Here is a 24838-nt window from a genome sequence, read left to right as displayed (position 1 = left end):
GTTTCAGTGGACTGATAAAGAATAGAAAAATGATTGTAAATAAAGTGAGGTGAATAAGAGGAATTGAAGACAAAGCATATCAACTATTTTAAAGAGATTTGGAGAGAGTATAAGTAGAAGCAGGTTGAGAGAGCAGTTTGGCAAATATCTGACAAAGTTAAAGAATTACATGTCTTGTGACCTGTTAATTCCTTTTCTAGGTATAACCTATAGCCGTCTCCCAACTTGTGGTACAGAGCCCAACCTCATCCGTGTCTCTTTTAAAAAATGTTTAGCAAAATAGCATTTTTTTTTAGATGGATCCCACTAATACCTAAGCCACCAACTAATTCTTTTGTGTACTCTATTTCTCATCCTTTTTATACGTGGTCTTTTATTCAAGGTGTCAAATCTGAGAAAGTTGGGCTAAATGACCTCATACAGAAAATTAATCTGATTGACAGTACATTTTCCAGAAATACAAAGGATAACTTCAAAGGGCTATTACGTTTACAAAAATCTTAGGAACAGGCTCTTTAAGATTTTTAAAAATTTTTTTTATTTATTTATGATAGTCACACACACACAGAGAGAGAGAGAGAGAGAGAGAGAGAGGCAGAGACATAGGCAGAGGGAGAAGCAGGCTCCATGCACTGGGAGCACGACGTGGGACTCGATCCCGGGGCTCCAGGATTGCGCCCTCGGCCAAAGGCAGGTGCTAAACCGCTGCGCCACCCAGGGATCCCTCTTTAAAATTTTTTAAAAAACCAACTCACTGAAATATTATTTTCGTACAATAAAATATACTCAATCTATGATTAAATTTAATGAGTTTGACAAATTTATGTACCTGCATAATCATTACAATCAAGATACAGAATATTTCCATTACTTCAGAAAGGCCCTTGTGTACTACAATAAATACCAACTGTTGCTTATAGCTCCAGGGTACCACTTATCCACTTTCTGTCACTGTAGATTAATCTTTTTTCAAGTTTTATATATATGGAATTATATCATATATATCTTTGTGTCTAGCTTCTCTTTTTCAGCATAATGTGTTTTTAAAGATTTTATTTGAGAGGGAGAGCATGAGCACAAGTAGGGGGAGGGACAGAGAGACCAGCAGACACCTCGGTGAGTGGGGAGCCCATTGCAAGGGACTGTATCCTAGGACCCTGGGATCATAACCTAGCCAAAATCAAAAGAGTTGGCTGCTTAACTGACTGAGCCCTCCAGGTACCCCTTTTTGGCGTAATGTTTTTGAGATTTACCTATGCTGTTGCATATTCTTTTTTATTGCTAAGTAGCATAATATACCCCAATTTGTTTATCCAGTTATCTGTTGACAGTTTTTGGATTGTTTCTAGTTTTTGGTTTTTCCAGTAAGGTTATTATGAATAAAGTTGCTGTGAACACATGTACTTCATGTGGACATGTATTTTCATTTCTCTTGGATAAATAACTAGGAGTGGAATTGCTAGGTCATATGGAAAGCATATGTTTAATGTTTAAAGAAATTGGCACACTCTTTTCCAAAATGGTTATACTCCTCAACATTATTACCAGCAACGTATGAAAGTTCCAGTTTTTTATATATGCAGTGGTATCTCACTGTAAGGTTTTTTTTTTTCTTTGCATTTCTCTTATAAACTAGAGATCTGAGCACTTTTTCATGTGCTTATCAGCCATTTATATCATTATCTTTAAGCAGGGTTTGTTTAGATCTTTGCTCATTTTTAAAAATTGGATGGTTTGTCTTCTAATGAGTTGTAACATAACAGTTCTCTGTATATTCAAGATAGCAATCCTTTGTGAGATATATGAGTTGCAAATATTTTTCTCCACAAATTAGGCCTTCTTTTTTATTTCATTGTCTTTAGAAGAGCTGAAGTTTTTTTAGTTTTGATAAAGTTCAATTTATCAGATTTTCCTTTTATGGTCCTGCTTTTTGTGTCCTATGTAAATAATCCTTCCATACCCCAGGATTGTGAAGATTTTTCACCTGTATCTTCTTCTTATAGTTTTTGCCTTTCTATTTAGTTACGTGATCCATTTCAAATTAAGTTTTATTTTTGGTAAAAGATAAGGATCAGATTTATTTTTCCATATGAACATGACTTTGTTCCAGCATTATTTGTTGAAAAGACAGTCTTTTCCCTCATTGAATTATATTGTCACCTTTGTTGAATATCAGTTGCCCTTATATATGTGGGTCCATTTCTGGGCAGTATTCTGTTCCATTGATTTATATGTCTATCTTTAGCCAGTACCGACTTGTTTTACATAACTATAATTTCATAGTAAGTCTTGAAATCAAATAGTGTAAATACTTCAACTTTACTCTTTCTCAAGATTTCTTTGGATATTTTAAGTGTTTTACATTTTCATATGATGTTAAGATTAGGATATCATTTCTATAAAAAAACCAACAATTGAAATCCAATAAAAAATATACAAAAAAAATTTAAAAACCAGCAAGACTTCTAGGATTGTGATTGAGATTGTGTTGTTTAATAGATCTATTTGGGAGAAATAATATCTTAAGAATATTGAATCTGGGGATCCCTGGGTGGCGCAGCGGTTTAGCGCCTGCCTTTGGCCCGGGGCGCGATCCTGGAGACCCGGGATCGAATCCCACGTCGGGCTTCCGGTGCATGGAGCCTGCTTCTCCCTCTGCCTATGTCTCTGCCTCTCTCTCTCTCTGTGTGACTATCATAAATAAATAAAAATTAAAAAAAAAAAAAGAATATTGAATCTGCCATTCTGTCGATATGATATACTTCTCTGTTTATTTAGGTCTTCTTAAATTTATGTGTTTTCATTGTTTTACACATATTTTGTTACATTTAAATTTATCCTGAAGTAGTTCATAGTTTTGGATGCCTTTATAAATAATAATTTAAAAATTTTCAGTTTTGCGGTTTACATTGCTTGTGTGTAGATGTATAGTTGATTCTTGTATGTATTTCTTATATCCTATGACCTTGCTAAATTTTACCAGTTGGTTCTGGTATAGTTTGTATAGATTTCTTAACATTGTCTACATATATAATCTTGTTATCTGTAATACAATTTTACTTTTTCCTTTTTGATATGGATGCTGTTTAGTTCTTTTTATTGCCTTATTGTCCTGGCTAGAACCTCCTGTACAACAGTGAATAGAAATGATGAGTGAAAGTAGACATTTTTGTCTTGTTCTTAACCTTAGTAGGAAAACATTTATCATACATTAAATATGATGTGAGCTATATAAGTTCTTATTGTTGTACTTATCAGGTTGAGGAAATTCCCTTATATTCCTAATTTGGTGATAATTTCTATCATGAAGTGGTTTGGAATTTTGTTAAATACTTTGTTCAGCATTGGTTGAGATGATCATATGGATTTTTTTCTCCTATATTCTGTTGATATGTAGTAGGTTACATTGATTTTAAGAAATGTTACATCAACCTTTCATTTCTGTGACAAACCCCATTTGGCTATGATATTGCTAGATTCAATTTGCTGATATTTTGGAAGGATTTTTTTTCCAGTATGTTCATGAAGGATATTGGTTTGCAGTTTTCTTTGTAGTTTGTCTGCTTTTTTTTCTTTTTTTCTTTAAGATTTTATTTATTTATGCATGAGAGATGCAGGAGAGAGAGGCAGAGACACAGGCAGAAGAAGAAGCAGGCTTCATGCAGGGAGCCCTATGTGGGATGTGGGACTTGATCCCGGATCTCCAGGATCCTGCCCTGGGCGGAAGGCAGGTGCTAAACCACTAAGCCACTGGGGCTGCCCCTTTGTTTGGTTTTTGTATCAGCATAACACTTGGCTCATTAACTAAGTTGAAAAGTGTTCAATTCTCTATTCTCTGAAAGCGTTTATATAGGTTTGATATTATTTCCTGGTTAAGTGTTTAATCTAGGACTATTTAGATTTTCTATTTTACTTGTGTTCATTTGGTAAGTTGTATTTTTCAAGGAATTTGGTGTTTTGCTTACATTTTTTATTTTATTGGCATGAAATTTTTCATGGCAGTTCTTTGATACCCTTTTAACGTCTGTAGAATTTGTAGTAACGTCTCTACTTTAGTTCCTGGTTTGGTCATTTGTGTTTTCTCTCTTTTTAAATCAGCCCTACTGGATGTTTATCAGTTTCATTAATTTGTTGGAAAGACCTAGCCTTTAGTGTCATTGTTTCCTATTTGATATTTCACTTAATTTCAGCTCTTTATTATGTTCTTCCTTGTATGTACTTTGGGCTTACTTTATTTCTTTTTCTATAAAGAAAAGGTTGATAAATTTGACTCTGTAACATTTTTTTTAAAAAGTTGCATAGAAGAAAGAAAGCACCATGGACAAAGTAAAAATATACCTGTCAAACTGATAGAAGTACTTGCAACATACATCACAAACGGCTTATATTTGTAAATCATAACAACCTCTTAAAAATTAAGGGATATAGGGCAACAAAACCTGAAAGGAAAATTAAAAGGAGCTGTCAGCAGACAATTCACACAGAGAAGATAGGAAGATATCTTTCAAACGTGAAAAAATGTGCAACACTCATAATTTGAGAAATATTAAAATAACACTTGGATATCCTTTTTCATTTATCTAGCTGGCAGAATTTTAAAAATCTGGTTCTGTCTGTGTTCTATCTACAAGGTTATGGAGAATCAGGCACTCTTGGAATTTTTCATTTTCTGTGTTTTTTGAATATTCTTGCATGTTTGTTTTTCTCTTTAATTTTTTTCTGGCTATTTTTGCATATTGATGTGAACTTTAATAGCAAGTTGTCTAACTCCATAGAAAAACTTGTTGGTATTTTTTATTGAGATTGTATTAAATTTATAAATTAGGCAGTTATATTACATAGAGAGAAACAGAGCTGTTGAAATAGGAGTGAGGACAGAGCTATGAGATTCTTTAATATTTATTTAGAGAAGGAAGATTCAGATGGGAAACTGGAAGTTGTTGGTCAAGCAAGGGGAAAACCAAGATAAAGCTTTAGGAAGGATGGATGGGGGTGGGGGGGTTGTGCTAAATGCTGTTGAAGGGTATATTGAGATAGTATGTTACTGAAAACATGAATGAGGGACAGTGTTGTTAGGCCCTTTGGGGGATACAAATGGGCATATAAACTTTGAATAAGACCCAAATTCTGTCCTTACAATGTTAGGAAAAGAAATATGAGAAATGTACACTATACTTAGAAGCTTTATAAGGATAGGGACTAGTTTTGTTTTATTTATCACTGCATCCCTAGCAGTGTGTCTAGTGTTCGTAGCAGATATTAAATACATATTTGTTGACTGATAAATGATCAAAGTCCTCTTTAAGAGGTCTCTCTGTATTTAATTCTTCCATACTTATCTAAGATTGTACTACCAGAGGCGAACAATTCATTTGCCCAGTTTATTGAAAAGGACATTTATAAAAATGGAAATCTTAAAATTTTAATTTATTTGACAGTCTTCAGGTTAATAATTTCTGATGCCTGAACGAATGAGATCACCAATGAAGAAAGCATAGGTGACCAGAAAACATGGTTGAATATGCCACTTGTCGTTGGGAGTTCATTCAGATTTCACCAGACACTATTTTAATGGAGTAGACACATGAGTTGCCTTGCAAAGGATTGTTTGGATCTAGGGATGCAGAGACAGAAGTATGTTCTGGATGGAGAGAGTAATCATGTAAATTTTCCTTATATATAGATTCATTGTTATAGTCTTTCAGTTGATCATATGAGGTAGAAATTATGTTTATTCATTGTGCTTTCTATGCTAGACTCAGTAGAGGATCTAAAAGTACATTAAATGCTATTTGTGCCCTTAAAAACTTAGATTGTATGTCACATTTTTCTGGGCATCTTTGAAATGACATAATATGAGATATTACATAAAGAATGTGGTGGAGTTTTAAACAGTTTCTTTACTTGAATTATTTATATTTTAGGATATATTGTAAATATCCAATAGTCTTTAGAGTTTCTACTTTCTTTTTTTTCCTTTGTAAGCAAGAGACCAAGAAGTCAAATGCTATTTAATTTAGATGTTATGCTTGTTCTGTTAATGGTTTGCTAAATAAGGAGTCAGTTTTATATTTTATTTGTAAAAGAATAAAGGTTCATTCCATTTGTCACCATTATATTGGTGTCACCTTGCTGAATCAAGATCTGATAAGAGGCTGAATTCACAGAAGTTTGTCCTTGAACCTCATAAGTCTATCTCAGCAGTAATTTCTGATGCCAGCAATACTTCTCAGCTGAGTGATGAGTCTACTGGGAGTGGAGATTCTATTAAAACACTCGACTTTGAAAAATACTATAGTTCATGTTCTTAGGAAATACTTTAGATCCTGACAGTCTTCTCTATTAGTGTTTGTAAAAAGACATTGCTGTTTTCCTGACAGTGGACCATTGTTTTTAACTGAATTATTTTATTTGTTATTGGCAGTCCATGAAGTCAAGCTGTGACCAAGGTAGTTATGCTAATACACATTTTTTTAACTATTTATTCTAAGGAATAATTTCATATAAAGAAGTTCTTCTTAGATCTTACCCAATAATGATATAAACTTGTAGATTAACATTATATTTAGACTCATACTCTATATTCTCTCTTCAGGTGACCATGTTCATATTTACCCCTTTACCTTTTAGTTGTATAGTAATGACTTCCAAATCTGTATCTCTTACTTAACTATTTGTGGCCAGGTCTCATCACTGCATTTACTGTTTACTGCTCTGTAATTACTGGTTTATTCTGTCTCTGACCAGCCTGTCCCTGACTGATCTGTAAGGACTTTAAGGGTAGGGACTGTGTTCAACTTTTTTCTGACAGCAAGATGTAATGCATAAGCAGATTATTTTAATCCTGTTGATAGTTGATTTTAGGTTTTGTTCATGCTGTTGTGTTTTGAGTTTGCCTTTCTAGAATGTGACCCTTTTGGAGTCTCGGTTTAAACCTGAGGTATATCCCTAGGCAGTTCCACATTGGCTGGCCTTGAACTCCAACCTTCAGCTGGTTGCTGAAGTGTCTGATCAGCTTTTAGCTTTCCAACTGTTGCTCTTTGTTAGATTTTTGAAATCTCTTTCTATGTTTGTACAGTTTAGAGTTGGTAAACTTCTCCAGGGCAAGTTATGTGTGGGTCTTTGGGCTCACTTTTTTGTGTTTCTCTTTGCCTTGAGCTGTATTGCCCTCAAGTCCTGGATGCTTTGGCCTTCTCCACTGCAGCCTCTGTGTCCTTAGTCCATTTGGGACTTGTGTTTACTCTTGTCCTATGCTGTGAATTGACACATATCATTAAAAGAAAAAAAACAGGTCGAATGTGGAGCTCACCTTGCTCAATTAACTTTCTCTTAGGGTTCAAAGCATCATTAGGTTCCACCTGATTTGTTATTCTCCAGGGCCTTTTAATGGTTGTTTTATGTATTTGTTTTTTATATTGATTCTGGTAAGAGACTGAGTCTGATACACGGCATTTATATAGTTATGGATGGCATGAGGTCATGTGTGTGCATGCAGTTTTTAAAAGGTTCGTTATTTTATTTGTTTACTTTTATTGAGGTCAAAATAACAAGACAAACTATTTCATAGTATACGATTCTGTGACTTTTTGTATATTCACAATGTTGTGTGTCCTTGCATTTTTAATTTATCTAAATGATAGTATAACGTAGCTCTTGTTCTTTGTCTCATTTTCACCTAACAGTATTTTTAGGAATTTTTCCATATTGCTTTTCTCTTACATTTAACAGGTGCACAGTATGCATTTCACTTATGCATTCTTCTTGATGGACCCCTATTCTGTCTCCCAGCTGCTCACTACCTACACAGTATTGCACTTCATAAGAATTTTATTCTTGATTCCATTTTCCTTAAACAAATGGATCAGGTAGGGGCCTCTTGTGGAGATTTGATTCCAAAAATTTCTAATGTGATTCATTATCTTAGATCTGCTGGAGGAATTGTCTTTTGGAAATTCTTGGGCTTTTTCGAACCTTCCTAGTCTTTAGTTCTCCTCTCAGATCCATATTGGTACCAGTCCAATTTTTTGAGTATCTGAACATCTCTGAACACTGTGCATTTTGCCAGATAAAGAATTGGTAGCACTTTATATTCTACCTCTTAATGTCTCGGTGCTTTGGATATAAATACACCTGTGGGAAAAATTGGATGATTAGAGACTTTATACTGTCCCTCCTAAGGGTAGTATCCTGCAATTTACTGAAAGTCTGTGACCTTAGATAATGATGGAATTCAGTGTATTTAGTGATTGAACTCAAAATCTGGGTGTTCCAAACTGCTTTACTGCTTATTAGTTCTGTGACTTTGGACAAATTACTGAATCTGTCAGCCTTGGTTCACATCTCTGTGCTCAGAGTAATAGTGGAGTAATTGTTGGCGTAAATTTAAAGAGAATAAGATCGTATAGAACACTTATCAGAGTTCTGGCACATGTTAAGAGCATACTAATGGTATCTGTTCTTGGTTGTTTGTTATAGACTGTAGATATTTTACCTTCCTATTTCCTTTGAATACTAACTGTATTTTTGTGGTTATACTGCTCATTTGGTACCCACAAACATGGTGCCTTGTATTATTGTTAATGAGTTATGTTCTGCTTTGGTTAAGTATAAACTTATAGAGAACAGAGATTTTCTAGAACCTAGCTTAGTTTGTTTCTCCTAAAGATTAAAGAATGCATTTTTAGCTCAGAAATAAACCCATGCGTATCCAGTCAATTAATTTACTACAAAGCGGCCAAGAATATACCATGGAGGAAGGATGGTTTCTTCAGTAAATGGTGCTGGGAAAAGTGGAGAGCCACATGCAAAAGGATAAATTGGACCACTATCTCACACAAAAATTAACTCAAAATGGATTCCAGAACCAAAACCATAAAACTCCTGGAAGAAGAAGATATAGGCAGTAAACTTCTTGACATCAGTCTTGGCATTTTTTTTTGATCTGACACCGAAAGCAAAGTCATTAAAAGCAAAGGTAAACAAGTGGAACTAAAACCAAAAAACTGTGCAGCAAAGGAAACTGTCAGCAATATGAAAGGGACAAAATATTAGCATATCATATATCTGATAAGTGGTTAATATCCAAAATACACAAAGAACTCATATAACTGAATAGCAAAAAACCTAAATAATCCAGTTAAAAAAATGGACGGCTTTGAATAGACATTTTTCCAAAGACATACAGATGGCCAATGGGTACATGAAAAGATGCTCAGCATCACTGATCATCAAGAAATGTAGTCGGAACCATAAAGAGATATCACCTTACACCTGCCAGAATGGCTATTTCAAAAAGACAAGAAATAACAAGTGTTGATGAGGTTGTGGAGAAAAGGAACCTTTGTACACCATTGGTGGGAATGTAAGTTGGTGCAGCCCACTATGCAAAACAATACAGAAGCTCCTCAGAAAATTAAATATAGAACTCTGTATGATCTCGTGGTTCCACTCTGGTTATTTATCTGAAGAAAATGACACTAATTCAAAAAGATAGATGCACCCCTATGTTCATTGCAGCATTATTTACAATAGCCAGGATAATAGAAACAACATGTCTGTTGATGGATGAATGGATGAAGAAGATGTAGTGTGTGTGTGTGTGTGTGTGTGTGTGTGTGTGTGTGTGTGTATGTGGGTATGTGTGTATTTATCCAATGGAAATTACTCAGCCATAAAAAGAATGAAATCTTGCCATTTGCAACAACTTGGATGGATCTTGAAGACATTATGCTAAGTGAAATAAGTCAGATAGAGAAAAACAAATACTACATGATTTCACTTGTATATGAAATCTAAAAACTGGAACAAACAAGCAAATAAAACAAAACTCCTAAATATAAGGAATAGATTGGTGGCTGCCAGAGGCAAGGAGTCAGGGGAGTGAAATGGGTAAAGGGATCCAAAAGGTACGAACTTCTGGTTATAAGTCATGGGGATGCAATGTGCAGCATGATGACTATACTTAATAATAGTGTATTGCATATTTGAAAGTGCTAAGAATAAATCTTAAAAGTTCTCATCACAGCACAGAAAATATGTAACTATGTAGGGTGACCTATTGTGGTGATCATTTGTAATATATACAAATATTGAATCATGTTTTACACCTGAAACTATATGTCAATAATACCTCAATAAAAAACATTTTTTTAAAGAGTAAAAACTAAGAATGTGTTTTTAATCTTTCTCTCTTTTTAAATTTACTTTCTCCTCTCAGTTTTGAGAAGCAGAAAACATTTGTATTTAAATTCAAAATTGAACTTTTTTTTTCCAGATAACCATGATGATTACAGAGACTGCTACTGTGCTTTTTGCTCCTCTGGAGGATACATTGGGTCGGATGCTATTTGGCTGGCAGCAGCAGTTTTCATCATGTGAAAAGAAAAGTGAAACAAAATCATCTTTTAATGGTACTGGTTCATCGACCTCAAAACCTATAGCTGTTGCTTCAGATACTGTTAAAAAGAAACATACTAAGAAGACTGAGTAAATTTACTTTATGAGTTCTAAAGGCAGAAATTTTTTTCTTATCTACCTGTCAGATTGTGATAAATACTTCTATGTAAATGATGTGAAATAAAGATTATATATAAGGAATGGAGGTGACAAAAAGAAAGAACTTCTTTCTGTTTCAGGGAGATTGTCTCTTTCTGGATTGTAATTGAGTGTTATGAGTGTATCATGTGAAACTGTTTTCCTAAGTTATATATAAAAAATTCTGTTGTGATTATTTAATAGTTTTATGTTGATAAAGGAGGCTAGATTTTTTTCCCTAATGTTAGAAAAAGTAAACTTACTATCATTGCAAAATAATAAAAATTAAAGCCTTTGTTTTATTTAGGTATTTTCATACACATTTTAAATTGAATCTCTGAGCTTTAGTTCAAAATTGAACTTATACTTCATATTACCATTCTAATTCCTAGATATGGAAAACAATTCCTATTTAACTTTGAGCACTGGGAAAAGTAAACCTTACCTAAACCACTTTATATTATGAATGAAAATAAATGATTAGTTTATATTTCAGATATAAACATTGTATTTTTTAACCCACATTAAGTGGAAAATACTTGAAATTTAATTTTTTAAATCGTATTTTTTAGCAAGAACAGAGTATTGGTATAAGTCTTGATCTGAAGTCTGTTTCATGCCCTTGTTTATAATGTTCCTCTTTCTCCAGAGAAAATTAGGGGTATAATTTTTAATAAATTACTAAGTCCATGTTTTGCTTTGTAAATTTCATTTTAAGAGCTTATTTTTTTTCTCTCTTAAAACACATTCATTTTAATTTTAGAAGAAATATTCTCCTCAACATTTCACATATTCTTAACTTCTTTCTGATCTTGGTTGGGGTACATTGGTGGTAGTATCTTTAATGATTCATCATTTTAATTTAAAGATTTTCCCTTATGTCTCTTTCTAATGGCTACTTTTCACTTTTCTAGGAGAAAAAAGGTACTAAATGTTAAACTTTCTTGCTTCATTTTATAATTTAAAAGTCTAGTTACAATTTTTAAACACTGTGACTAACGTTTTTTTTTTTCACCAACACCATGAACCATGGTTAGTATGTACATAAGGCATTTGGGGATGGCATAGAAGTACTCAAATCACACTAACATTAGAAATTTTTAAAAAATGTTTTAATATAAACAGCAGTGTACTGTACTTGTTAAAAACAGATTTTTTTCAGGGGAGGACCTTTGATAGCCTTGGGATATTAAAAAGTTTATTTTCAATATTGTGTCTGAAAGCATTAAAAATTTGGGTTTTGTATTATATTTGATAACTCTTGTAGTTAAAAACTTTTCAGAATTAACATGTTACTAATTAGTAACATGACTTAGCTTTGAAGTGTGAGTTTAACTATAGTTGAAATATTAGGAGTGTTGTTTTACACTTGTATTAAAGTCAAATTTATTAAAATAAGCTCTTTAGCATTAATGGAGTATTATATTATTTTTATGTTTTTGTTTTATATTTTTCTTTGAGTTAGGAGTTCAGAACTTCTCTGGTATTTTGACTGATATTACAGTATTATATATCCAATGATTGCTGTCCAAATGGAATATTGGTACAAACTTTATTAATCTAGTTGTGCATCCTATAACCTTCAATTCAGGGTTCTTGGGAAAAAAGCTACTGGAGAACATGGCTTAGGCTTGAAACCTCCCGCTCCAGATATACTCGTGTTGCCTAGACTGGAAACTTCACTAGATTTGCAAAGAAGATTGTTTAGACTTTCCCAACATGTAAAATGAATGAGCCCTATGGGCCTGTTTCACACAGCCAGTGATAGGTAGCAGTGAGAAAGTCAGGACCTCCTGGTCTCCTTAAGTTAGAGGAGACAAGACGCTGGCCAGAACATGGGCTAGCTTAGCTCAGTGGTTTCACTCTCTAGTAAAATGTGGCCAAATTAATAACAAATTCTGATTTATCAGATTAGTTTCTCTTCTTTGCTGAGGGAGTAAGGGCTGGAGGGGACCAGATATGTGGAGTAGGAGGATTTCAGTGGAAAGTCCAGCTTCCCTCTAAGCAGAGACCAAAAGATGGAAATGAGAGAAGAGAGGAGAGATTCCCCCTTTACTGTATTTCTCTGTCCATTCCTTGGAGGCCAGACACTTCCATTAAAATCTACCTCAAAGCTCAAGTGGATTGCAGTTGAATGATTTGTTGGAAATGGAATAATGTGTTAAAGAATACTTTCCTTCTCCCCACTGCTCTCTTGGAGTTTACATTCCCCTGGTAGAGAATCTTAGAATAAACAGTGTGTTCTTGTGGTGATACTAAAGGTTATGAATAAGTATTAAGCAGGACACAAAGATAGAAAGTGAGGGACTTAGGGATGTTGAAATAGTGTTGCTAGAGAAGGCCTTTCTGTTAAAGTTGGATTTTAGCAGAGACCTAAAGGACATGTGAGGGAGTAGGCCAGGCAGACATCCAAATAAGTGCAAAGGTCATTCAGTTTTTTTTATATACTTAAGTTAGATAATCTATAATGTATTTTTCTTCTACAAATACTTAATAAGTATGATTCCACTCTTGGTTTTTAACAGAGAAGTTTCTTTGTTTTTTATTTTTACATTTTTTTTTCTCCAAGTAAAGTTTGCATGCATGAAATACACAAATTGTAAGTGTACATTTAGTTTTGACAGGGGCACCTGGGTGGCTCAGTTGGTTAAGTATCTGCCTTCAGCTCAGGTTGTGATCCTGGGATCAAACCCTTTGTCAGGCTCCCTCCTGGATGGGGAGCCTCCCTCTCCCTCTCCTCTCTGCTTCCCCTGCTTGTACTCTCATTCTCTCTCTCTGTCAAATAAATAAAATCCTTAAAAAAATGGTTTTGACAAATGAATACCACTAGATTCCTTAAACTTCTATGAAGATATAGAATGTTATCAGCATTTTGGGACATTCTTTCCAGTTCAATCTGCGCCCCCCCCGCCCCCCCCCCCCCCGCCCAACTATCCTGAATAGAATAAATAGAATCAGGCAATATATTCTCTTTTTGTAAGACTGCTTTCATACTCAGCATAATGTTTTTCAGATTCATTCATCTTGTTGCATTTATCAGTAGTTCATCCTGTTTTAAGTTGCTTAGTAGCAAGTATTCTATGTGAATATGCCACATTTTGTTTGTCCTTTTGATGCACATCAGGGCTGTTTCTAGTTTTGGGATGTTCTGAATAAGCTACTATGACCATTTTTGTGTAAGTCTTGATGAGCATATGTTTTTAATTTCTTTTGGGCAAATATTTAGGAGTAGAATTACTGCTAAACCTTTTTTACAAAGTGTACCACTTTATACTCCATAACATAGTTTGAAAGTCCCAGGGCTCTGCATCCTTACCAAGGATTAGAGTTGTTAAACATTTTAATTTCGTCCATTTCCAATGGGTGGTTTGTTGTTTCTATGTTTTTAATTTGTATTTCCCTGATGATTGATAATACTAGAGCACTTTTTATGTGTGCTTACTGGCCATTTGTTTATTTCCTTCTGTGAAGCATCTGTTCACGTCTTCTGTTCATACTTCATTGGGTTTACCTTTTTATTATTACGTTGTAGGGGTTTTTATGTATTGTGGATATTGATCCTTTGTCAAATATGTATTTTGCACATATTTTCTTTCTGGTCTGTGGCTTACCTACTCATTTTTATAAGGTCTTTTAACAAGCAGAGTTTTTTTTTTTTTTAAGATTTTATTTATTTATTCATGAGAGACACAGAGAGGGGCAGAGACATAGGCAGAAGCAGAGGGAGAAGCAGGCTCCATGCAAGAAGTCCAATGTGGGACTTGATCCCGGGACTCCAAGATCATGCCCTGGGCCGAAGGCAGGCACTAAACCGCTGAGCCACCCAGGGATCCCCCAAGCAGAGGCTTTTAAATATTGAAAAGGTCTAATTTCTCAATATTTTAATTTATGGTTACTGTTTTCTGTGTCTTAAGAAACTTTTGCGTACATCCAGGTTATGAAGATACTTGCCTGAGGAACTCCAAATCAGTGACTAGCTTTGATTCTGAGAAACACTTAGAAATATTTTATGCTATTATGTAAAGTAATAATTTTGTTACTCAGCGAGTCACTTAGGCCTAATTTTTAGTTCTGCTTCTTGAAAATCATTGTACACCTTCTATGTGTGGTTGCTTTTTCTGTGCTTGTGTTACATAGTTTGTATATTACAGGAATTTAGTGCTTTTCTCTAGGTGTCTGTTTAGGGACTAAGGGGTAGGCTTGACCTTGTTTCATCACAATGCTGAAAATATAGAGATGGCGAATAAGAATGTGATACTAGAAAATACTTTAAAAATGAAATAAATCTCTAAGCTCAGTGTAGGTGTGGGATTGGTTGGAAAGGTAGTGGTCCATATTGGAATATATAATCTTAGTGTATATTTGTGGAGATGGAATTTGGACCAGTGATCTGGTGTGAAAATAGTAGACCTTAGATTACGTTACATGGCAGACTGTCAGGTGACCCATGATAGTACGTTTATGTGGCATGCTTAACTGAAGATAGTATTACTTTCTTCTGTGTTTAATAAGGATATTTAAGATTTAATTGGGACCAAGAAAAAGTCGATTCATATGGTGGGATTATTACCAGCAAGCAATAGTTTGGTTAGTGAGGCAGAGGACTAGAGAGACTCCTGCCTGACAAATTTAGTGACTTTATGTGTATTTTTACCCCTGTAGAATTATAGTATTAGTAAAGAAAATAAAGTTGATAAAGGACATTTGTATTTTTAACAAACATTTGTGTAATCATGCAAAGTTTGACTTAATTGATTTTTAAAAAACAGACTGTAGACTGAAACTTTCCTTGAAAATAATACAAAAGAAGGGATTCTGTTTGTGGTTTATAAATAGCATTTTAATATTTTGACATCTTACCTCTGAGAGGAAGTATGTAATACTTAAAGTATGTAATATGTACTTAAATTTGCAAAAGACATTAGATGTTATGAAAGCCCATAATGACCAGAAAAACTCAAAAGGACTAATAGTTATGTTTGGGAAATGATGTGGCTTAAAAAATACAAGTATGCAGCAGTTAAAATTATAGAAGACCTGAACCTAAGGAAATATGCATATATTTTGTAATAAACTGATTGACAGAATGAAACATTAACATGTTATAATCTTTGTTTTGAGAAGCCTGCCATTGTGTTTTCTTACTATGGAAGAGAGAGAAATTCATGTTAGAGGACAAACAGCAGTCTTTGCTGTGACTGCTTACCTGAAGAGAGTGTTTTGAAAATAATGTATGTGAAAATGTTTTTAAAACATTTCACAGAGAAGAGTAAATTTATAGGTGAAGCCAGAGTTCTACACGGTTTGCAGGGCAAGAAATGTGCCGCATTCATTTTCCCAGTGTAATATTTGAATCCCACAGTCAGTAAGACTCAAAGTCCAGAAGTCCATTCTCATTACACTGTTACTGTTTTATTGTTATGATGCTGTGGTGATGTAATAGTATTATTATGAAGGAGCTGAGTCAGTGTATGGCATTCTGACTCATACATTTAAATCTATCATACTGTCACTGCACTCCTATGTCAGTTATCACATGCACATTCTATGTCTGATGTTTCAGTATTCTCAGTTGGATACATGTCCTCAAAAGCTTACATTAGATTACAGATTATGTATTATGATAAATTTTGTGCTAATTAAATATTTGAATACAGTCTTTTAAAAAAATAAAATCCCATCTCTCTCTTATGTGGTTATGTGTTCAAGTGGCTTAAGGTCTGGTCCTTACTCCTTGTCTTGAGCAATATCATTAATGTTACTCTCTCTAAAGGAGACTTCAAGCCAAACTGTCCAGAATCTTTAAAGTTCTTTCCAGTCCCTCTCTGAACCAAATCCATGGGGTTCTAGGCTACCCCAGGACAGTGGGAATGGCAAAGATTGAGTTGATGGTCACTCCACAGGTAGTAGTGATGTGAGTCAATAGGTGGTGGATGAAGCAGTTGATAAATGTGTAAGAGCTGTGGGCAGCAGGAACAAGGTTGAGAATTTTCTAGGAAGATATGAGACTAATTAGGCTCCACAGAGGGCACAGTTAACTGTGCTGGCACAATTATCCCTAAATATTAGGTCTGAAATAAGGTGGCAGAAAGGCTAAATTCTGCTCTAGCCGTTATTAAAGCTGTCAAGGTAAAGTTCTTTCACAGCAGTTGTTTAAAGGACAACCATCCAGGGTCTTAATATCCTATTAGACCTCTTAGAAACACTACATTCCAGTACACAAACCTAGAACCCTTATTCCTACTTCCTCTTTGGTGACTACCTCTATAAGATATCATACTTAAAACCATTCAAATACTGTTAGTTTTGTTAATACTGAGTTTTACTAAGCCTTTCTCTGAGGGGAGGAACCCATGCAAGAGATTCTTTGCAGAAAAGGGAAGATCTGCTTCAAGGTGACTTTTAGTCTTGAACTGTATCAAAATGCAGTTGACATCTCACTATGGAAGAGAAATTAAAACACATACTTCAATTCTGACAGGGCACTCCCCTCAGCATACATGAGACAAATGAGTTCAATTCAGGCAAGGATGAGAAGAAACTGGCAAGGCAAGTAATCTCTATTAGAAACAGGAACGTTTCTTCAAAAGGACATTTATCATATTTGCATTTAAAAATTTTAATTGACATATAACATTCAGAAAAGCGTACAAATTGTGTTTGTCTTGTTATCACAAAGAGAACATACCCTTGTAAAGTCCAGATAAAAAATGAAGCGTTATTAATACCTCTTTTCTAATCACCACTCTTCCCTTCTCACAGGTAAACAGTATCTTGACTTCTAATATAAGATATTTGTTTTGATTGTTTTTGAGTTTTACATGCATAGAATTATACCATATTTGTCCAAGTGTGTCTAACTTCTGCATACATTTGTGAAATTCATCTCTCTGTTATTTGTGTAGCTTGTGATTGCATTGTATTGCAATTGTATGACTTCAATTTGTGTATCTAGTCTATTGTGTTGATGGGATTTTAAATTGCTTTTAGTTTGGTGCTATTGCTAATATTGCCACTATAAAAATACCCCTTTGCATATCTTTTGATTTACATGTATATACATTTTTGTTCTGTATGTTCTTAGTGAAGCAATGGGTCATGGAATGTGAACACATTCAGCCTTTGTAGATCTCAAAAGTTTTACAAAATAGTTAGCTTAATTTGAACACCTATGAGCAGTGTTTGAGAGTCCCAGTACCCCCACTTCCTTAACCAATCCATTTTTTACATTTAATAATTCTGGTGAAGTTAGAGTAGTATCTCATGTTTTTAAATTTGTATTTCCCTGATGACTAGTGAAGTTGAACATGTTTCAGGTAAGTTTATTGGCCATTTGGATATCCTCTTTTGTGAAATGTCTGTTCTGGTTTCTTGCCCATTTTTTTCTCTTAGGTTGTATGTCCTTTCATTTGTGCATAGGGCAGTGTGGTGTATGTGTGTGTGTATGTGTGTGTGTTTACACATACACTTTGGATATGAGAGGTTTGGGAGTTTCATGCATTGCAAATATATTCATCCACTCTGTCAGCTTTCATTTTCACTCTTAATAGTTAAGTACCATGAACAGAAGTTACTAATTATAATGTCCAGTTTAACAATATTCTCATTATAATTGATTAATGACTTTTTTTGTCTTATTTAAGAAATCTTTCCCTATTCCACAGTCATAGAGATATTCTCCTATATTATCTTCTGGAAGCTATATTATTGTATCTTTTATCCTAAAAGATTCTAAAATTCCACCTGGAATTTATTATTTTTGTATGGTGTGAGCATGGGGCATTTTCCTTTTTTTCTTTTTCTATATCTAGTTCTTTCACCATCATTTATTGAAAAGTGCCACTTTGTCATAAATTGGACATGTATGCATTAAAATTAAAATGCATTAAAACCCTATTTGTTGCATTGTTCTCTGTCCATCCTTATGCTGTATTGCATATATACTATATTATGTAAACTGTGGTAGCTGGATATGTCTTCATATCTAGCAGAATAAATCCTCTCACTTTGATCTTTTCCTTCAAATTTTTCTTGTCTATCCTTGGCCCCCTTTGCTTCTATATCAATTTTGGAGTTGTCAGCTTCCACAAAAATAACTTGATTGAGTCTTTTGAGATTTTTAAAATTGGAATTAAAAAAAAATGTTGGGGTTTTTATTTTACTTTCAATTAACTCCTTTATTTTTCTTCTTTTTTTTTAATTTTAGAGAGGGAGATAATCTTAAGCAGGCATCACCCCTAGCATCAGGCCGGATGTGGGACTTTATGTGGGACTCGAACTCACAGCCCTGAGATCAGGACCCTGAGACCATGACCTGACTGGAAACCAAGAGTTGGTTGCTTAACCAACTGAGCCACCCAGACTCCCCTCTCACTTATTTCTTTTTTCCTTCTTTTAAATTTTATTTATTTATTTAACAGAGCACAAGCAGGGGGAACAGCAGGCCAAGGGAGAGGGAGAAGCAGGCTCACCACTGAGCAGGGAACCTGATGCACGGCTCAATCCCAGGGCCTTGGGATCATGATCTGATCTGAAGGCAGATGCTTAACTGACTGAGTCATTCATGTGCCCCTCACATTCCTTCTTGAATGCTATCCCTTTCCTTATGTAAATCTGAATTCTGACCTATTTTTCTTTCTTTCTAAAGAAATTTTCTTGACTTTTCTTGCAAGGCCAATCTACTGGCAACAAATTTCCTCAATATTTATTACCTGAGAAATTATTTCTCTTTCACTTTTGAAGAATAATTTTGCAGGGTACAGAAGTCCGGGTTGGTGGTTTTTTTCTCACAGCATTTAAATATTTCATTCCATTCTCTCCTTGCTTGCGTACTTTATTGCATCTTTGTTTCTCTATAGTTAAGGCGTTTTCCCCCCCCCTCTGGTTTCTTTCATGGTTCTTTGTCTTTGATTTTCTGTAATTTGAAAATGATATGCTTACTTGTAGGGTTTTTTGGTTTTGTTTTGTTGATATTTATCTGGCTTGGTGTTTTCTGACCTTCCTGGATCTCTTGCTTGGTGTGTGACATTGATTTGGGAGAAAATTCTCAGTCATTATCATTTCAAATATTTCTTCTGTTTCTTTCCTCTTTTCTTCTGGTATTTGCATATGTGTCATGTTATACTTTTTGTGGTATCTCCACAGTATTTGAATATTCCATTCCTTTTTTCAGTCTTTATTCTCTTTGTTTTTTTGGTTTTCAGGGATTTATTGATATATCCTCTAGCTCAGAGATTGTTTCCTCAGTCATGTCCAGTCTACTAAAAAAGCTGATCAAAGACTTTCTTCATTTCTGTTTTGGTGTTTTTGATATCTAGCATTTCTTTGGGTTCTCTTTATGATTTCTGTCTTTCTGCTTGCATTGCTTGCTCATCTATTATTGCATGCTCTCTACTTTATCCATTATAATAGCCCTTAGCATATTAATCACAGTTATTTTAAATTCCTGGCCTAGAATTCCAGCATCCCTGCAATGTCTGGTTCAGATGCTTGCTCTGTCTCTTCAAACTAGGTTTTGACTTTTGGTATGCCTTCTAATATTTTCTTGATAGCCAGACATGATGTATCAGAAAGAAGAAACTGCTGGAAGTAGGCCTTTAATAATACCGTAGTGAGGTGTGGTGAGAGGGTCTTGTGATTAGGTCTCAGTCTTTCATCAAGCCCTTTGCCTCTGGACTGTGAACATCACAAGTGTTTCAGGTTTTTTTCTGCCCCTGTACATGGGACAGATTGGCTAGCAGGCACCAATGTTAGGTCTTTCCGTTTCCCAGGTCAGTTAGGCTCTTATAATACCCTAGCAGTTGAGGCTCTGCTTAACTAGGTACTCCTTAGAGTAGGCCTTGTTAAGAACAAAGTTCTCTGACTTATTTCAAAGTGGTTCCTTTCCCCTGCTGGAAGCTTAAGGAGATTTTTCTCCTGTATTTACCATGAGAATCTAGTTGAGCTTCTGCAGGTAAATCTCACAATGTTGTTGGGGCCCACTTATGACTGGGTCCCCCTAAAGTTTTTAACTTCCAGAGTTGTCTACACTGAGCCTCCAGCAAGTACAGTTTAGGTTTTCCCACCTACCACTGACTTTGTTGGCAGTTTATGCTTGAGTCTCCACTCTGGTAAACTACGACTCCCTCTATTTGCCTGTCTGTTTCTGCAATTGTGGGAGCAGTGGTTTATTCTGTCTCCTTTCTTATGAGTCCAAGAAGCATTAATTTTTCAGTGTGTTCAGCTCTTCACTTGCTGTTAGGATAGTTTGGCGACTTCCAAGCTGTACATGGGGAACTGGAAATTGGAACTCTCTCATATTTTTACTGTATAAAATAAGTGAAACATTTACCATTTTTATTTACTGTTTTTATTATTTGTAAAGATTTTGAAAGAGAGCTCATAAGCAGGGGGAGCATCAGAGGGAGAGGGAGAAGCAGACTCCCTACTGAGCAAGGAGCATGATGTGGGGCTCGATCCCAGGACCCTGAGATCATGACCCGAGCTGAAAGCAGATGTTTAACTGACTGAGCCACCCAGGTGCCCCTAGCTATTTTTTAATTGTACAGTTCAATGATATTAAATCTATCTAAAATGTGCATATCACCATCCATCTCCGTAACTATTTTAATCTTATATAAACAAACTCTATATCCTTTAGGCAGTAACTCTGTTTCCCCCTTCCCCAGCCTCTGGCAACTACTGGTCAACTTTATATCTCTATGATTTTGACTACCTTATATAGGTAGAATCATACAGTATGTGTCTTGTGACTAGTACATTTTACTTAGCATAATGTCCTCTAGATTCATCCATGTTGAAACATGTTAGAATTTCTGTCCTTTTAAAGACTGAATTATGTTCCATTGTGTGCATATACCACATTTCGTTTATCCATTTGTGAGTGGCCACTTTGGTCTTTTTCACATTTTAGCTCTTGTAAATAATGCTACTATGAACATGGGTGTACAGATACCTCTTTGAGACCATACTCTTAATTCTCTTAGGTTTACCTAGAAATGCGATTGCTGAATCATATGGTGATTCTATTTTTAACTTTTTGAGGATATGCCATACTATTTTCCACATGGGAAGTGGAATTGGTGGATTATGGGATAATTCTATTGTTAACTTTTTGAGGATCTGCCATACTGTTTTCTACAGTGGCTATGCCATTTTACATTCCTGATAGTGGTGCATAAGGGTTCCAATTTCTCCACATCCTCTCCAACGCTTACTATTTTCTGTTTTTAATTTTTTAAATAATAGCCATCCTAACCAGTGTGAACTGATATCTCATTGTACTTTTGATTTGCATTTGCCAAATGACTAAGGATGTTGAGACTCTTTCATGAACTTATTGACCATCTGAATGTCTTCTTTGGAGAAATGTCTATTCAAATACTTTGTTCGTTAAATTTGGACTTTTTTCTTCATTGAGTTTTAGGGATTCTCAATTTAATATTAAATCTTTTATTTGATATATGACTTGTAAATATTTTATCCCATTATTCTGTTGCTATTGTCTTTTGATGCACACAGTTTTTAAATAATCACAAAGCCCAATTTGTTTCTTTTGTTGCCTTTGCCTTTGGTATCATATCTAAGAAATCATTGCCAAACCTAATGTCATGAAGTATTTGCCCTCTGTTTTTGTCTAAGAATGCTATAGTTTTAGGTGTCATTACATTTAGGTCTTTGATCTATTTTGAGTATACAGTGTTAGGAAAGGGTCCAGCGTTTTTCTTTTGCGTGTGGCCAGCTCTGCTCAGCACAGAGTCTGCTTAATACCCTCTTTCCCACTTCTTCCCCCTCCCATGCTGTCTCTCCTCCTCATCTCTAAAATACTTAATGGTATTTATATATTTTTTAAAGTTTTATTTTCCTGTGTTTTTATTTAAATTCAAGTTAGTTAACATATAGTATCGATTTCAGGAGAATTTAGTGACTCATCACATATAACACCCAGTGCTCATCACAAGTACCCTCCTTAATACCCATCATCCATTTAGCCCATGCCCCACTCACCTCCTCTCCAGCAACCTTCAGTTTGTTCTCTATAGTTAAGAGACTCTTATGGTTGACCTCTCTCTCTGTTTTTATTTTATTTTTCCTTCCCTTCCCCTATATTCATCTGTTTTGTTTCTTAAATTCCATATGTGAACGAAATAATAAGGTATTTGTCTTTCTCTGACTGACTTATTTTACTTAGCATAATACACTCCAGTTTCATCCATATCATTGCAAGTGGCAAGATTTTGTTCTTTCTGACAGCTGAATAATATTCCATTGTGTATGTGTATGTATATATACACGCATATATACACCACATCTTCTTTATCCATTCATCAGTTGATGAACACTTAGGCTCTTTCCATAGTTTGGCTATTGTTGATAATGCTGCTATAAATATCAGAGTGCACGTACCCCTTCAAATCTGTAATTTTGTATCCTTTGGGTAAATACCTACTAGTGCAATTGCTGGGTTGCAGGGTAGCTCTATTTTTAACCTTTTGAGGAACCTCCATACTGTTTTCCAGAGTGGCTACCAGCTGCATTCTCACCAGCAGTGTAAGAGGGTTCCCCTTTCTCTACATCCTCACCAACATTTGTTTCCTGATTTGTTAATTTTAGCCATTCTGACTGATGTGAGGTGGTATATCATTGTGGATTTTTATTGTCCAGATGAGTGATGTTGAGCATCTTTTCATGTGTCTGTTGGCCATCTGGATGTCTTTGGAAAGATGTCTGTTCATGTCTTCTGCCCATTTCTTAACTAGATTATTTATTTTTTGGTTTGAATTTGATAAGTTCTTTATAGATTTTGGATACTAACCCTTTATCAGATATGTCATTTGCAAATATCTTCCATTCTGTAGACTACCTTTTTAGTTTTGTTGATTGTTTCCTTTGCTGTGCAGAAGCTTTTTGTCTTGATGGAAGTCCCAATAGTTTATTTTTGCCTTTATTTCCCTTGCCTCCAGAGATGTGTCTAGTAAGAAGTTGCTACAGCCAAGGTCAAAGAGGTTTCTGCCTGTGTTCTCCTCTAGGATTTTGATGGATTCCTGTCTTACATTTAGGTCTTTCATCCATTTTGAGTTTATTTTTGTGTATGGCATAAGAAAGTGATCAAGTTTCATTCTTCTGCATGTCACTGTCCAGTTTTCCTAGCACCATTTATTTTGTTTTTTTAAAAGATTTTATTTATTTATTTATAAGAGACACACAGAGAGAGGCAGAGACATAGGCAGAGGGAGAAGCAGGCTCCCTGCGAGGAGCCCAATGCGGGGCTCGATCTCAGGATCCTGGGATCAGGATCTGAGCCAAAGGCAGACACTCAACTACTGAGCCACCCAGTTGCCCCCCTAGCACCATTTATTGGAGAGACTGTCTCTTTTCTGTTGGATATTCTTTCCAGCTTTGTTGAATATTAGTTGACCTTATAGTTGTGGGTCCATTTCTGGGTTCTCTATTCTGTTCCATTGATCTATGCGTCTGTTTTTGTGCTAGTACCAATACTGTCTTGTGATTACAGCTTTATAAAACAGCTTAAAGTCTGGAATTATGATGCCACCCACTTTTTTTTTTTTTTTTTTTTGCTATTTGGGGTCTCTGCTCTCATTCAAATTTTAGAATTGTTCTAGCTCTGTGAAAAACACTGGTGGTATTTTGATAGAGATTGCATTAAATATGTAGATTGCTTTGAATTGTAGAGATAATTTAACAATATTTGTTCTTATCCATGAGCATGGAATGCTTTTCCATTTCTTTGTGTCTTCTTCAATTTCTTTCATAAGTGATCAGTAGTTTTCAGATCTTTTACGTCTTTGGTTAGGTGTTTATTCCTAGGTATCTTAATGGCTTTTGGTGCAATTATAAATGGGATTGATTCCTAGATTTCTTTTTCTGCTGCTGCTTTATTGGTGTATAGAAATGCAACTGATTGGGATGCCTGGGTGTCTCAGTAGTTGAGTGTCTGCCTTTGGCTCAGGGTGTGATCCTGTGGTCCCGGGATTGAGTGCCACATTGGGCTCCCTGCATGGAGCCTGCTTCTCCCTGTGCCTCTGTCTCTGTTCTCTGCTTCTGTCTCTCGTGAATAAATAAAATCTTAAAAAAGAAATGCAACTGATTTCTGTATGTTGATTTTATATCTTGTGACTTTGCTGAATTCATGTATTAGTTTTAGCAATTTTTTTGGTTGAATCTTTTTGAGTTTCTACATAGAGTATCATGGCATCTGTGAAGATTGATAGTTTGACTTCTTCCTTGCTGATTTGGAGGCCTTTTATTTCTTTTCACTGTCTGATTCCTGAGGCTAGGACTTCCA

General features: G+C 35.1%; 1 protein-coding gene across 3 annotated transcripts in view; it reads left to right on the top strand.

Annotated features, from left to right (window-relative positions):
• The window catches only part of TMEM38B (transmembrane protein 38B), a 55462-nt gene extending 39238 nt beyond the window's left edge, over positions 1 to 16224 (top strand). For 2 of the 3 annotated variants that reach the window (XM_072727786.1, XM_072727785.1), the window contains one exon: positions 10274 to 16224. In XM_072727786.1, the coding sequence (XP_072583887.1) occupies positions 10274 to 10489 (216 nt within the window). In that variant the 3' untranslated portion in view covers positions 10490 to 16224. The remainder of the gene's footprint in view (positions 1 to 10273) is intronic. The other variant, XR_011995456.1, reaches the window with a different exon arrangement.
• Positions 16225 to 24838: the final 8614 nt, after the last annotated feature.

This window comes from Vulpes vulpes, chromosome 12 (genome assembly GCF_048418805.1).
Source record: "Vulpes vulpes isolate BD-2025 chromosome 12, VulVul3, whole genome shotgun sequence".
NCBI classification, from domain to species: domain Eukaryota; kingdom Metazoa; phylum Chordata; class Mammalia; order Carnivora; family Canidae; genus Vulpes; species Vulpes vulpes.
The sequence above is the reverse complement of the archived record's forward strand: the minus strand, read 5'-3'. Positions and strand labels throughout refer to the sequence as shown.